The 16,897-nt window shown below is 35.1% G+C and overlaps 2 protein-coding genes across 3 annotated transcripts in view; one reads left to right on the forward strand and one right to left on the reverse strand.

Annotated features, from left to right (window-relative positions):
• Positions 1-16,897, reverse strand: part of RFX3 (regulatory factor X, 3 (influences HLA class II expression)) — a 262,431-nt gene that overhangs the window by 224,591 nt on the left and 20,943 nt on the right. The window contains exon 2 of one of the 2 annotated variants that reach the window (XM_004677633.2): positions 5,306-5,373. The exons of the other annotated variant lie outside the window; for it this stretch is intronic. The gene's annotated coding sequence lies outside the window, so the exon portion shown is untranslated. The remainder of the gene's footprint in view (positions 1-5,305; positions 5,374-16,897) is intronic. 2 annotated transcript variants of the gene reach the window in all.
• Positions 10,371-10,987, forward strand: LOC101636894 (60S ribosomal protein L17). Its single transcript, XM_004677631.2, has one exon. It carries the CDS (start codon positions 10,399-10,401, stop codon positions 10,951-10,953), a length of 555 nt encoding a protein of 184 aa, XP_004677688.1. The 5' UTR covers positions 10,371-10,398; the 3' UTR covers positions 10,954-10,987.

Below are 16,897 nucleotides of genomic sequence, written 5' to 3' on the forward strand. Positions count from 1 at the left end.
ATAATTACTCTCCTATATGATATACTATGAGAGTAGAAATCCTACAGGTCTGGTGATCCCCTAGCCTCCACTGCAGCTAGCTTGCAAACCTGAGCTGTAACCAGGGAGGGCTCTGAGAAATAATTTTCATATATACAGTCCTCAAGTCCTTGATGCCATAGCTCAAAAAAAAAATCCATTGTTCAATTGGTATGTTAATTTGGCAGCTTATTACCTTATGATTGCTATTTACAGATTATAATTAGAATTCTCAATTAACCATGGGTAAGATTATCCACAAATAATACTGCTGTACAGTTTGTTTTGCCCACTATACCCAGAGAGTAAGCAGTAATTTGCTTTGGTATCTCTCAACATTTTTACTTGCATAAAGCCAATGCTCTTAAAACAGGAATATTTAAAATCATCTATTCAACTTATATAGTGGATGGGTGTGGGCAGCTTTTACCTTCATGAGTAAGAGTTTGAGTATCATCTAGATATACTATTCGGTGACCACTTAGAGACTCTGGAAAACTTGGGTCTTTTTGACTGTCACAGTGATTGGGGCACAGAGTGTTTCTACCACTGTTCTGGTGCACAGATGCTAAACCATACTGCAACATGGGGTACTACACCAAGAACTATACTACTCACAAAGACAATAGTGTCTACCCCCCACCTTTGATAAAGACTACCATTTTCTTGTTCAATGTTGTTTTTCTAGCCTATTCCACAGGAGGCATTAAATAAGTATTTGTTGAATAAAAGCAAAACCAGAAATTTCTAACACTGAGTGAGGTATAATATAAAATAATGAGTAACAAGACAAAAATTATAATTTCTATCTCAACTTGAGATAGGCTTTTGTGTATAGATTCCATTGCAATTAAGGGAATCTATAACTAGATACACCTTACACCTGAAATGTTAGAGAAGCATAACACTCTACACCCAAGTTGAAATTATAAAAGGAATACATCACAATATGTATATACTCAGACAGGTATCTGCCTACCTCTATTGGTAATGATCAGTAATTGGGTCAACTCAAGAAACACTCCTGACGCCAAATGAGCTCAATCTTGCCTTGACAACTGGGTAACAAAACAGGCTAGTGATTTAAGAGGTGGATTCTAAACATTAATGACATAGTTATGTATTCTATAATCTCAAATTTAAAGTGCACTTCCAATTTTTATCTTAGTTTATAATCAAAAAATAAAAGAACCTCCACAAATTAAACATATCATATTTAATTATAAGACACATACACATAGTACCTTATGCTTCTAAGCAATTAGCAGCACAATTACATTAAAAAAAAAAACCTTAAAATTAAGCTTGATAGAGACTTTAAAGATATAGTATATATTTAAACAGCTAACCATTCTGGTCTAAAGAATGTTACAGGGTTATTGCCATTCTAGAGCTGAATAGATTTTTAGGGAGTATGTTCCTTATGACAAATTACAATCACTTTCTATAATTTTACCTTATTTAATAGGTCTGGCTTCAAGAAGGTAAGTTAAGACTCTAACATACCTATCATTTTGCTATTTTGTTGATTTTAGCTTAAGCATGTAACAAAAAAAGAGAGAGAAATACAAATAAACTTGATTTTCCCCAGACTAAGTAAGTACTTCGCAAGATTTGAATCTTCCTCCTATCAATAACCACTTTTGCAGTTCTTTTCAGTACCTCTCCAATTCTTTCATGCCCAGAATCAACTGTGGACAAAATACTAATAATTGAACATTATTAGGTTAGAGTGCTAAACATTCTAAACTAAGCGCTCAATAACTAAGCTTAAGAAAAATACTGAATCATGCTCTTTCTTAAAAGTACAAACTGCTGGGCCCTCCCTGGTGGCGCAGCGGGTTAGAGCACAGCGGTGAGAATCTAAAGCCCCTTCCGCATGAGTTCAATTCTCGCCTGCCCCGGAGAAGATCCACATGGTGTGGCAGACCTCTCCTGACCCGCCCGCTGCTCCCCTCAGCAGTGTGCTTCCTCGATCTGCCTGTTCTGTTCCCTGCTCTGTCTCTGGTGAGGCCTCTCACCGCCCCTGAGCCTCTGGCCTGTACCCCAGTTCTGTATGCACAAATAAATAAATCTTTAAAAAAAAAAAAAAGTACAAACTGCTGATATACATCAGTTCAGAATTGAGTCTGAACAATTACTATTGAATTCATGTGATTAACTGTTAATCATTATTAGATTTCACATTTTTATTGGACCACTGCTCAGAATTGTTTTCTCTTTGCAGATAAGTAATTTTCGACATTTTTATAATGTGACATGTTTTATATGGTAAGGTGATAACATATTTTGGAATCATTATCAAAGATTCTAGAATTCTATAATATGGTGAAGACATCATTCTCAAACACTAACACATTTACTCATAAATATTACCATAACCTAGAATTTTCAAGACCCTATAATATAACTACTAACAATAGATTAGCAATCAACATATTTAATGTTATTAATCTCACTTTAAGACCAAGACTTGATACATGTTAACTATGTATAAATGTGTATTAACTATTACAATTTTATATTCCTATTTTTAAAACTATACTACTATTTTAAAGCCAACTGTCATTTATGTATACATTTATATAAAGTCACTTATGCATCCTGTGAACTACATAAAAATTAGTCAAAATCACTGAAATAAAGGAAAATGAGAAGAAACTGAAGAGATATATAAAACCTTTATTATCACATCTAGAATGCAAAAACAAAAAGTTTGCTACTTTAATTTATAGACTTTGCACAAAAGTAAAGCAATACAATGCAGTAACTATGAAACCCTTTGTTCTGATGAAATACTCTTCAGAATTCCAACAGAAAAACAGAAAATGGACCTGCTCTGTAGATCACCAACATTTCCTGAGGTGGCTTCTGAGAAACTTCCTTGCTTCTTTATTTGGAAAACATACTTTAAAAATTACTGGCCCTCCCTGGTGGCGCAGCGGGTTAAAGCACAGCACTGAGAATCTAAGGCCGCTTCCGCATGAGTTCGATTCCCGCCTGCCCCGGAGGTGACCACATGGCGTGGCAGACCTCTCCTGACCCGCCCGCTGCTCCCCTCAGCAGTGTACTTCGTCGATCTGCCTGTTCTGCTCCCCACTCTGTCTCTGGTGAATCCTCTCACCCTCTGCATCTCTGGCCTGTACCCCAGTTCTGATTGAATAAATAAATAAATCTTTGAAAAAAAAATACTAATAGTCTATTTTACTAATAGATATAAATAGTAGATATAGATACCCAAGATATAATAGATACAAATATTAATAGACTAAATTACTAATAGATAAAAGAATATTAGAGTACAAGTGATAAGAGCTGTACAGGCTAGAACTTCCACTTCAAAGATGTTAACTTTTCTCAGTCTGTTTCCCCACCTTTATAATATGCAGCTAATCCCTAACTCACATAAATGACAAGCCGGGAAAAGTTAAATAAGATATTAGGAACAAAAGAACTTCGTAAGTCTTTACCAACTCTACATGTAAAGTGTAGTATAATTACTCTCCTATATGATATACTATGAGAGTACAAATATTTTTCTTTCCTTACCACACCCTTTCCCAACACAGCTGTCTTATTTTACATATAACAAAGAGTTTAATGCTATCATAATGGAAGGAGATAAAAAAAAAGCTGTTCAAAAGAAAAAAATATGCAGGAAGGAATAGACACATATAGTTCTCTAGTGCTTCTTGGGGTCATTGAAGATGAGCTCCTCTTCTCCACTGTTTTCTTAAGGGAGGACTCTACCGACATATCTGTTAGTTGTTGTTTTAAGTTTCCTCAACTGTTTTAGTAGCATTATTTTCAACCCTTATTTCTGTAGAAGTATACTATGGAAAATCTTCCCTCTAGTCTCATGAGTTTTCACACTGTTTTTATTAGATGCCCTCAATCATAAAACCTGAGTGATATGGATAAAATACACATTTGTTTGATACAAATAACTCAAGTGGTTTGAGAAACGTAAAGCTGAAAAATTTGTTGGGAAAATTTTTGAGTTGGTACTAAATTCTTAAATTACTATAGCTCAAATTATAAATGAATGTTTTTGTTATAAATTAGGTTACCAAGGTCTCAGAACTAAAGCAACCTTATACACATAATAAAATTTTGCAAAATATGTATAGTGAGATTTTTAGTATACCCTGTGGAATAATTTCTTAAGCCACAGGTTTGAAATGGTGGGTGTAGCTTGAGCTTATTTCTCTTCGGTCTACAATCTTTCAACTGGCAGACTATGCATTGACTTGCCATAGAAGCTGTCAACTGAAGAAATGTTAAAATAGCATGTTTCATCAACTTGAATGGGATAGCAATTATATTTCAAACATGTGGAAAGGTAAGAACACAAGTTAGCTACCAATATAATCTCAAAGATCAATGGTGATAAATAGCACATATGTATTCAGACTCTAAAACTGTCACTCTGATGCTCCTCCCATTACCCAGCCCATTCCTACCCTGCTCTATTCACCTTTCTCAAAGACAATGGAAGGCCTCTCCTTTAACATAATGTCCTAGAAGAACTTCTTATGCCAAACTGTAGCACCTTCTATCTAACCAACCCATTATTGAGTCAGAGAATTATGACATCAGCAGGAATTGGCCAATTATTCTACCAAATAGCTAATATCCATTGATCCTCAATCAGAAGCTATTATGACACTGGGCTGGATTTCATAAGGACAGCAGTTACATATTACCATCTTTAATCTGAATTTACTATGATAAAAGCTTAATTTTTTTTATAATCTCTGAGACAACCATAGAAATGATTGTGGCATAAACACTCTGTTGACTGCCATTTTAGAATGTCAAACCAAACATAATGCAGGGTCACACATGGGTACATATCAAAGGGATTAGGAAAAGAGCTTCACATATGTGTTCTTGGTAAATTACCCAATAATGCCTAGAAAGTTCACAATGCTCTCACTACCTCCTCATAAACTGCGAACCATTACTTTTGAAGGTGGCATGCTTTTAATCCTACCTGGTGTAGGTTGGGAAATGGATAGGTTGAAGATTTAAAAATATTAACTATAACCACAAAACAACAATAATAAAAGGCCAAAATACTGTATAAATAAATATATACAATAGGAAAAGAAACATCCTTACTATACTAGCTATTGCCAACCATCAAGAAAGAAAAAACTTATGTCAAAATCTTATGTATATAAAAACCTACTGAAAAAAAAAAATCCTATAGTTGACATATTAAAGTACTCTATATTTTGTATATATACAGTTCATCATTTATAGAGAACATGTGATTAATTACCTCATATTCATTCCATGAGCCAAACTCAATGTACTCGCTACCATAAAATGCCAGAATGACCAAGTGGCCTAAAATATTAAAAGCAAGAGAATTAGGTTAACATTAAAAATGAACTTTTTTGATATTTAGAAGCTATGTGCTATGTAATTATTTTAAGTTATTTATTTTTGGATAAACATTGCCATATAATGAATTTAGACATTTCTATGCAGGACTGTATCTATATTTTTTAAAGTTTCCTATTTGGTCAGAAAAAAAATTCAGTTTTACAGGGAGAACTTTTACTTTTGAAATAATTATAATTTAACAATAAATAAATTTTACAAATAATCAGAAAACTATAAATGGGGGGGGAGAAGAAGATTCTGTGGAAAATCCATAGTTTTAAATTGTGAAAAAATTAAACAACTTTACAAAAACAGATTAACTTCTGATCCTCACTGGTGGTGCAATGAGTTAAAGTGTAGCACTGCAAGTGAGCCTCAGCCACTTCAGTGAGAGTTAGATCCCCAGCCAGGAAGGTGATCCACAATAGTGCTGCAGACCTCTCCTGGCCTCCCCACTCCACTCAGTGATACTTTGTCTATCTCCCTGTTCTGCTCCCCACTCTGGCTCTGGTGATCTTCTCAATGCCCCTGTACCTCTCGTCTGCTCCCCAGTTCTGTATGCATAAATAAATACATCTTAAAAAAAAAAAAACAGACTAATGTCATACATATAAAAAAACAAAAGTGAGAATGGATTAGCAGCTAACTGCTCATTCCATAATATTAAATTTTCTTTAAAATAAGCAGATAAATAAAATGCATAAAGGGTCAAAAAGTTAAGCAGATACCCATGATTATTCCAGTATTTAAAAAGAAATCTTTGACTCACAAGAGAAATGGCAGTCTTCCTTTCAAACTAATGATTTTTATTGGCTAATAAGATAAATTTAGGGTAACACTGATATACAACATGTACTTAAATGTATTCACTTATGCACATTTCTATCTTTTTTTGATCAATTTAGTACAAAGCAAATTTGATCATATGTCAACTATAAACAGCTTCATAGCTGCTTAGCATGATTTAGTTTTCTTTTTCCCTTAAAGATTACATTAGTAACAGTTGTCATAAATTTTTACGTTGGTCCATTAAACTTAGAAAAATAACAAAGTAAACAGGCACAGCTGAGTATATATGAACAGGGCAAGCTTAAATACACATATTTGGGGTTACTTGAACAAGACAAGACAAGCGCCACTAAAATAATCACAGGTGTTTGCTGTGTATTTAAATGATTACAAGTCAGATATAGCAAAAATGCAATAATCTACACCAATTAACACTGGAGCTGTCAAAAGGACTTGGTAATTTTAACTCCATTGTCAGATTTTCCTATTACTTGTACTGCCATTTAAAAATATATAGGATATTTTACGCTGAGGTAGTATTATATGTATAAAATAAAGAGTTATACAGTACTTACCACTGACTTTGAGCACTACCCTTTCCTATATCTAACCTAATATCAAAGTAGAAAATTCAAGCTAATCTACAGTCCAATGTCCTCTAAACACGTAACAAATAAAACATGCCGTTTAAGCACATCTTTCTCTGGTCAACACAACTGCTCAAGCCCTCTTCATTTGGATTATTTTAACTTTCTGAGCGATCATAACAGTTGATTGAGGATAAAATTCACCATTTCTGTTCATAACTTTAAACTTAAAATCCAATTCATTTCTTAAAGCCTGTTTGCACATTTAATTATTCACTGTGATTATGTTAAGTAACACACATACAAACATTAAATATACATGGTCCCTCACTAGTAACTTGTACACTCTCTGCCAATCACAGGCAATGCTCCCTTTTCAAAGGTGTCCGAGCAATTTGCTTTCCTTGAATTTTTCTCTATTCTACAATTACTTTCTTCTCATTTCTGCACAGCATATCACAATATTTTCATCTTGCCCTTCAACATTTATTCACTGTTATGTACTTGGAAACATGCTAGAAGTTGATTAGGTGCTATAGGATACAATAATGAGCAAAACATAATCAGGTTCTACTGCAACTTCTATCAAACTGTCCTTTCTCAGTGGCTTTACAATTCCCCTGGAACATAGCGATGATTTACTTTTTCATGTTCATGTACTTCACAATTAATAGTAATAAACAAGTTCTGCTGATTTATTGCCTATGTCAAACAATACTTTCAGCGACACCACTCTTGAGACCCAGGCAGAAGAGTCTGGCCCTTGTACTTCAGAAAACTCACTCTGGCCCTTTTGTCATCATGAAATGGTAAACCCATACATCCCAGTGTCATGCTTTCTTACTCCTTTGGACTCTACCTCAGCAGACTTCCTAGACCAAAATCCCCTTGCAGGGTCCTACAGTACTGATTGCTGGGTAGGTAATAATGTAGGTATACCCACCTCTAAGAGGTAATCAAGGGGTAATCAAGGAATGGAGCAAGGTTGCCTGAGGATTGGGCATGTTACGGCAAAAAACCTAAAACAGTGGGAAAAGGTGGCCTATTGCAGGAGCAAAGTGACAATGGGCAAGTTCTCCTTTGCCAAGTATTTTCTAGAACAGAACTCTTGAAACTTCTGATAATTCTAAAGTCCCCCATTTTGTTATATATCTGTGTTTGTTGTTAGGTGAGAGCATTCTTAACATTTACTTGCAACATTTAAATATGTGGAAACATAATGAGTGAGCTTCTCTGGGTCGACTTATACCCATTCAAGTGAAGAATGGGCCTAATTTCCAGATCCTAATTCCACTGATGGTTCCCCAGCTCCCATGTTTATAGTCAACCAAATAATGATTATTATAACAGCAGTTGCAGTTATAAAATATCTCACATTAAGGGACATAGCACAGTAACTGGTATCTAATCTATATTAACCTCCTTTCACAACTGTGTGTCATTTACAATACTACTGACTAGTTATCTACTGTATTATCCATGAATTGAAAGTAACAGAGTAGCAGAAAAGGGAGTCTAACCAAGATCTTATAAAGTACAAGAACACATTCTTTATTCTACACTTCCTTTCAAATGATTAAAAGTGGTTCAGTGGGCTTCAGACCCACTTTGAGCTAATCTACAAATATCTGCCAGCTTAAGCTCCCTAAAGAATCATTTTCGGCTCTCCCTGGTGGCGCAGAGGGTTAAATCACTGCACTAAGCTGAAACCACTTCTGCATGAGTTCGATTACAGCCTGCCCTGGAGGTGACCACATGGTGTGGCAGACCTCTCCTGACCCACCCACTGCTCCCCTCAGCAGTGTACTTTGTCGATCTGCCTGTTCTGCTCCCCACTCTGTCTCCAGTGAAGTCTTTCACCACCCCTGAGTCTCTGACCTCTACTCCAGTTCTGTATGCACAAATAAATATCTTAAAAAAAAAAATCACTTTCATCTTCACATCTGATCCACTTTGAAAAACACACACTTGTTGGCTATGCTGTATCGGTCAAATTCCAAATCCTTACCCTAATTTTCATTCCCTCTCCATCTGCTTCATTTTTCCCCAACACACTTCCAACTTTTCACACCAAAATCATACCCACCTCTACCTCTATCTTAATTCCTTCCTTACAACCAATACACTTCCCAAACAGCCTTCATGATTCATCTCATGCTGTAGTTCCACCCAAAAAAATTAACTACTCAAATAGAGAATTGTTTTTTCCAGTTTTCTATATCCCATAACACTGATAGTATCTAATCAGTCAATAAAATATTAGCCTATGTATTTAGCATGTTGAGAACCATACAGAATATGACATACCTTTGACTTCAAATTTCTTCACAGAGTTAATCTTATTAAAAGGAACTATTGGAGAGACCTAAGGTGGCTCTTAAGACAAAGCATAAAGCTAAATATACCCTGATCATCTATTAGCAAAGACTTTGATACATTTTGCATAGCATAGTAAATAGCAACAATTGTTTTATAATCAGCAGAATATTGGACTCTGAAACCTACTTAGATCTCAAAATTTTTGAAGACCCCAAAGAATCTGTTTACATGTATTTCATTTAGTCATGGACTAGCAAATTTTTTTTTAAAGATTTATTTATTTATTCATACAGAACTGGGGTACAGGCCAGCGATGTGGAGGGTGAGAGGATTCACCAGCGACAGAGTGGGAAGCAGAACAGGCAGATTGACAAAGTACACTGCTGAGGGGAGCAGCGGGTGGGCCAGGAGAGGTCTGCCATGGCATGTGGTCACCTCTGGGGCAGTCAGGGATGGAACTCATAAGGAAGTGGCTTAAGCTTCTTTGTGCTGTGCTTTAACCCGCTGCGCCACCAGGGAGGGCCAGGCTAGCAAATGTTTAACAGTGAGTTCTCATTCCTTCACATCTCTCACCAAAAGAAATAAAAAATTTGTAGTCTTTCATCATTTCCCCAGTGTAAATACTTTCTACATTACTGTTTCCAAGCAGCAATGTGATACTTGAAAGCTGAGTTAAAAAAGGATGAGTAACACTGGCCTGTTCAAGGTGGTTAAGAACAAACTTCAGTACATTAATTGTATCTATCCATTATCATTAAAAAATAGGAAGTGACTGCACCCCATGTTTATTGCTGCTTTATTTACAATTGGAAAAACATGGAAGCAGCCCAAATGCCGAAAAGTAGATGACTGGATTAAAAAGATGTGGTACATAATCACAATGGAATATTACTCAGCAACCAAAAAAAAGAAACACATGTCTTTTGCAGCAACTTGGATGAAGCTGAAAAATATCATGCTTAGTGAGATAAGCCAGAAAGAAAATGAAAAATACTGGATGGTTTCACTCATAGCAGGAGTATAATGTACCAGGCGAGAAAATAAGAATAATGAAGAGCCATATACCAGAGACATTTTGTGGGGGTGGAGTGGGGAACGGGATAAAAAACGGTGGGGGGAGGGAAGTGCACTGGACTATGGTGTTGGCACATGGGTGACTTGGTGATGGGAAGCCCCTGGGGATTACAATTGAGATGAAAAAAAATGTGCAAAATGATGTAAAAATAAGCTATTATAAAAAAATAAGTGATAATAGCTCTCTTCCCGTATGCGGCCTTAGTCATCTCTAGAAATGGTTCGCTACTCACTTGACCCAGAAAACCCTACAAAGTCATGCAAGTCAAGAGGCTCGAATCTCCGTGTTCATTTCAAGAACACACGGGAAACTGCCCAGGCCATCAAGGGTATGCATATCCGGAAAGCCACCAAGTATCTAAAGGATGTCACTCTACAGAAGCAGTGTGTGCCATTCCGCCGTTACAACGGGGGTGTTGGAAGGTGTGCCCAGGCCAAACAGTGGGGTTGGACACAGGGTCGTTGGCCCAAAAAGAGTGCTGAGTTCTTACTGCATATGCTTAAAAATGCAGAGAGTAATGCTGAACTTAAGGGTCTAGATGTAGATTCTCTGGTCATTGAGCACATCCAGGTGAACAAAGCCCCTAAGATGCGTCGCAGAACTTACAGAGCTCATGGTCGGATTAACCCATACATGAGTTCCCCTTGCCACATCGAGATGATCCTTACTGAAAAAGAGCAGATTGTCCCTAAACCAGAAGAGGAGGTTGCACAGAAGAAAAAAATATCTCAGAAGAAACTGAAGAAACAAAAACTTATGGCCAGGGAGTAAGTTCAACTTAAAATAAAAGGAATAAAAATAAAAATAAAAAAAAAAAATAAGTGATAATAAACACTAGCTTAGATATGAAATAACAAAACCATGTCATGCTAACAAACATTTCTACTATAGAATATACCTAAATTTTCCAAAACAAAAATATTTTATTAAGACTGGCATTGATGTTTTTATAAACTTCTTTAATATCAAGACAACTGATACACCTACGTCTTAACTTAATATGCTATTTTGATTGAAGTGTATAAAGAAAATGCAACCTCACACAGATACTTAACTGAAAAGAGGGCCTCATAAGCTGATGACCATTTATGCCTTGAGCAGCATTTATATAATATATAGTTTGCATAGACTTTATGAACCGTGATAGTTTGGACTAACTTGATAGTTCAGTTTTTTTCACCTAGCAATTATCTCAATATGTAAATGATAACTTTACATCAAAACATTTAAGCTATTTTATGCGTGCATAGCTTTTATGTGTGTATGTTTATATGCATATACATGTGAGTGTGTATGCATATATATTTTCCCCAATTTGAATCAAAGTGCTAAGAATTATTAAGGGGGGGAGAAATTATTAAGAAAAAATTTCATTTTTAAGATTAAAAAATTGAGGGGCCCTCCCTTGGGGTACAGCAAGTAAAGCACAGCAATAAGAAGCTAAAGCCACTTCCGCAGGAGTTTGATCCCAGCCAGCCCCGGAAGTGATCCACATGGCCATGCAGACCTCTCCTGACCCACCCGCTGTTCCCCTCAGCAGTGTACTTCTTCAGTCAGCCTGTTCTGCTCCCCACTCCTTGTGTGGTGAATCCTCTCACCACCCCTGCACCTCTGGCTTGTCCCCCAGCTCTGTATGTATAAATAAGTAAATCCTTAAAAAATAAAAATAAAAATAAATTCTATGCAGAGAGAAGACCTATGAAGCTAATCTATGAATTTTCTAAACAGGACAACATTCAATTAAGTGTGTATGATAAAATTATGTTCTACATTTTTTAAGAGGACAACTATCCCATATACATATATATAAGCCATAAGCCAGTTATTATTCATTGCTGTAAAAAAATGACTAATATTAGAACTGTAATTCATTAAATTATGAAATTTAAATTTTCCCAGTTTAACATTTTTGGCCACATTTAATTCTTTATTTTTTTTTAAAGATTTATTTATTTATTCATATAGAACTGGGGTACAGGCCAGAGATGCGGAGGGTGAGAGAATTCACCAGAGACAGAGTGGGGAGCAGAACAGGCAGATAGACGAAGTACACTGCTGAGGGGAGCAGCGGGCGGGTCAGGAGAGGTCTGCCACACCATATGGTCTCCTCCGGGGCAGGCGGGAATCGAACTCATGCGGAAGTGGCTTTAGCTTCTCAGTGCAGTGCTTTAACCCGCTGCGCCACCAGGGAGGGCCCACATTTAATTCTTAAACCTGATTTCATTAAACACATTAGCAATATGAGCACATAAATTATACTCAAAAAATAATTCACTAATTTAACGCGTGCAGATCATAACTCATTTATCTGAAAGACTGTTTGTAGAACATTGAATGCTACTTCCCCTGGGCTCTATGTATCACCTTAGCCCACTGGTCTTACTCTGAAAATATCAAGGTAATGTTAAGCATGTGTTAGAGACCTCTTCCTTCCCCTAAGATTAGACTGAAATTGCCTTCTTTAACAAACTAAAATAGGATAGTCATTGCCTACCCATTTAACAGAGCTATTTCAAACCACTGTACTTCACACTACTTCAATTATCTTGCAAATATTGTCTTCTCATCAAATTAAATTCCTTTATGGCCCTGTTAATGAAAACAGAATATTATTAACATTTAAACCATACTTTGTAAATCAATGATGGACACTGAACATTTCATAAAGTAGACCCAAAAGCACCAAAAATTATCAGATTTTAAAGGATTCTTGAGATAAGCTACTGATACTCATTTTCAATTTCCTTATATTACCAACAAGACTAGATTGTTTATTCACCTCTGTTCTTATAATTTTTTAGTTGAAAAAAATATCTGGAGGAAAAAGGCTAAATGTTTAAATAAGGTTCACTGTACATACATAATAAATTGCCTTATTCTTTTAATTCTTCCCTTTGTTAAGGCAGTATTTTATCTATTAATGCATATTTTTCTATCAAGCACTGTTTTATAGTCTTTTTTTAAAAATAATCTACAATGTGCTTTAGAAAGCTGATTATCTTCATATCATCCAGCTGTTGTTGGTTTTTTGTTTGTTTGTTTGTTTTTATAATTAAGAAATCTATCCCAAGATTTCAATCTGCTCACAGATTGTTATAACTTTACTTTGAATAATTCCATAATTCCTACCTACTGACCAATAATGAAAAAATAAATATATAGCAGATAATATCACTCTTTGAATTGTTTCTGATTCTCTGCAGTCATGTTACTATTCTGAAATGTCACTCTCTCCTGCAAAACCACATCACATCCTACCACAAAGAGTTAACTTAGAAAGATGACAATAGCAATACCACAATTTGGGCACTGATGCTAAAAAGCTATCCAAGTTCTCTATAAACCTCAATTTTCACTGCATTATATATCTTTTATATAATGGATATCTCTCACTGCATCTTCATTTCATAATTTCTTTGAATAGGTAATAACCCCATATTTATAAAAAAATAAATAAATCAGAGTTAAGAATTTAAGGACAATTATCTATCAAATGACAAGCCCATAATGTGAATTCAGGTTGACTTTATTAAAAAACTAGAACTCACATCTTCCATTAACAATTTTGCAAGCTGTTACACCTCATGCAATGTGTATTTTTATTTTCTTAAGCTAAAGACATGGATATTTGTATATATGGAATTACATATAGCACAGTTTAGGTCTTCGTGGAAATTTTAGTTTCATGAAATCACTGTCTATCATACTAAACCTGTGTGTTTCAAGAATAACTTCCAATTTCATACTGAACTACTGTGAATATCCACATTTCATGATGTAGAAGATAGAGACAAAGTAATGCATTGTCAAAATGTGTAGTAGATCAGATACTTAACTGCCTAACCACAATTCATAGTAACTGATGTGTGGGACCGTCCCACAAAGTACTATGTAGTCATTAACTAAAATCTAGATGGGACAAAGCAAACAGTAATAAAACTTCAGAAACATCATTAAAGATCACAAGAATCATATAATATTCTTTTCTCTCGAAAAACATTCAATACAATGTCATGAAAGGGATGCCAAATTGTAAAAATTAAATATACTGTGGCTCTATTGAATTATTAAGAGGTAATGAACATTAAAAACAGTCTAGAAATTAATCATCTGGCAATAAAACTTTCTCAAAAATTTGAGTTCTAGCATGTAAAGATAGTATTTATGTTAAATTAGTAAAATAGGCCCTCCCTGGTGGCGCAGCAGGTTAAAGCACAGCACTGAGAAGCTAAAGCCACTTCAGCATGAGTTCAATCCCCGCTTGCCCTGAAAGTGACCACATGGAGCTGCAGACCTCTCCTGGCCCACCCGCTGCTCCCCTCAGCAGTATGTTTCCTTGATCTGCCTGTTCTGCTCCCCACTGTCTCGGGTGAAGCCTCTCACCACCGCACTCTGGCCTGTACCCCAGTTCTATATGCATAAATAAATCTTTAAAAAAGAATAATAATTCATTAGTTACCAAGAACAGTCTTCTATGATGATGTCACACTGATCCCTGGATCTATAACACCACATAATAAATTCCTCTAATAGGAAGCTAGTATATTATGTGGATGTATTAAAATAGTTTAATAATAAAATGCCACTCGGTGTAAGTTGCTATTAAAGAAATGCAAAGGCGCATATCATTTAATCACATATAAATAACTCTACCTAAAGCAAATTTATTGTTTAAAAAATAGTTTATATTGTGCCATGTACTTGTTCTATGCCATGTGCTTGCTCAAGAAGTTGATTTTACCTTTATCTAAAGCTGTGTATCTTCTAATCTGTTTAGGGCAGCTGTCAAGTAATGAGAGTAAGCAGTGCTATTTTAATAAGGAAGTCTTTTAATGAAATATAATAGGTCACAAATACCTAATTTCTGCTCTTTACTGTAATTGCCAGTCTTTACTATAACTGCCACTTTAACAATCTTTTCCAAATGCTGACACAAAAGACGAACGAATCAAGGGTATTAGCATGTGTGTGTATTTACAGCTTTTGCTGTCAAAGGCTGTAGTTTTATTCCTAATTCCAGCAGCTATGTGAGGATCTGTGTCTTTTGATGGAGGCATCCTGTTTCAAGGCTGCCAATATATCTACATTAATCTCTTTTTCTTGGCTATGTAAACAAATACAGATGAAAGGTTACAAATGAGAAATGTTGACAAAGTTAAAACATAAAATTATACCTTCAGAAATATCAGAGACTTATTATCACTGTGGAATATTATAAATCTTACTAGCTTGTCCTTTAATAAATTTTGTTCCATTAGTCATTAGTTCATAATTTTGAAAACATTGTTTAAATATAGTACACATGCAATTTTTTTGGTAAGTTATATAGATTTATTATATTATCAGTGTTATGTAAATATCCACTTACTGTATACCTGGGTTACCAATAGAACAACACACTTTTTTTTTTATTTTAAAAAAGCACATACTTTGTGGTTACTTTGGTGTTAATTCAATTTTAAATTTATGATGAAAAAGTAATCTTCCTGAAAACTTCACGTTAATCTTTTTTTGTTTTGCTTTATTTCAAAAACCCACTTTTTTCAGCCGGTAACTTTTTAAATTTGGTTCTATTATTTGCTGTTTTAATACCAAGTCCAATGTACAAAAAGCAGTAGTATTATAAGAACTTTACCCATTTTTGAATGGCTAAGCTTAAATCAAACTAGCTTACACTGAAAAGAAAACCATGACAACTGTTTGTACCTCTTGCTTTATTATTACATCCGGCTTGGTCACTCTTAGAAATTCAATCTATTATGGTTGCTAGGAGTCTGTTGCTGTGCAACCTAGAAGGGTATGCTGTGCTTTCAGACTAAGGAGTGCTAATAAACCTGTAGGCTCCCCTCTATGGGTCTGACCAGTGTGTTTAAAGGACTTAACACTTTTCAAGAGTGATTGGCCCACAATTCAAGGCACATCCTATTAAAAACAAGTCACAGTGAGAGATTTCTAACAAAGGGACAAATGCTAAACATACACAAATATTCAAAATGCATCCTCAGAATCCCTAACTAATTTGGTAAAACAAACAAAGAACAGATTATGATCTACATTTCAATTATACCACCTATCATCCTAAATTTTTATTTCCAGGTAATCCCCTAAAAGATTATAATGGATATGTGGAATGAGAAAATTTCAGGGTGGGGGTGTAAAGGCAGTATTAAATACCTTCACCTATGGCTTTTAAAAAATGCTCTAGTACATATATAAATTTCAATAACAGAAAAATAAATTAAACCTAGGAACCTAGAAGTCATCAAGTTAGCAAAACTGAAAAAAAAAATTTCCTCACCCTCCCCACAAATACCACTAAGATGGTGAAGTGGTGAAGAAATTCTAAACTCATTTTAGCATAAAACATGTTATTTTTCCTTTTCATTCCCATTGATGATGTTACATTCTAATATCTACTCTATCCTATTATATGCATGTCTTTTAACTTTAAAGAATAACACTCATTAAAGTAAAGTATTACATTGACTACACTTGGATAGCATTACTTGAATGTCAATGAGTAGATAGTCTATCAATAAAATATTGCTAAGAAGTTGTGAGAAAAAGAATTCTAAAGTTAGCAGAGGATAACAGAGAACTTCCACTTTCATTAGAGAAATTACATTGACTTTGATTTACTTGTCAAAGTAAAACGATAACACCTTTTTCATAAAGTATTTAAAGCGAAAGATGGAGTTGACTACCATAAAATACC

Source organism: Condylura cristata, unplaced genomic scaffold, assembly GCF_000260355.1.
Source record: "Condylura cristata isolate star-nosed mole 26May11 unplaced genomic scaffold, ConCri1.0 scaffold00006, whole genome shotgun sequence".
NCBI lineage: Eukaryota > Metazoa > Chordata > Mammalia > Eulipotyphla > Talpidae > Condylura > Condylura cristata.

Bases quoted from the DNA above. Each gene is read 5' to 3' on its own strand.
- LOC101636894 (XM_004677631.2), top strand. From the start codon at position 10,399: ATGGTTCGCTACTCACTTGACCCAGAAAACCCTACAAAGTCATGCAAG.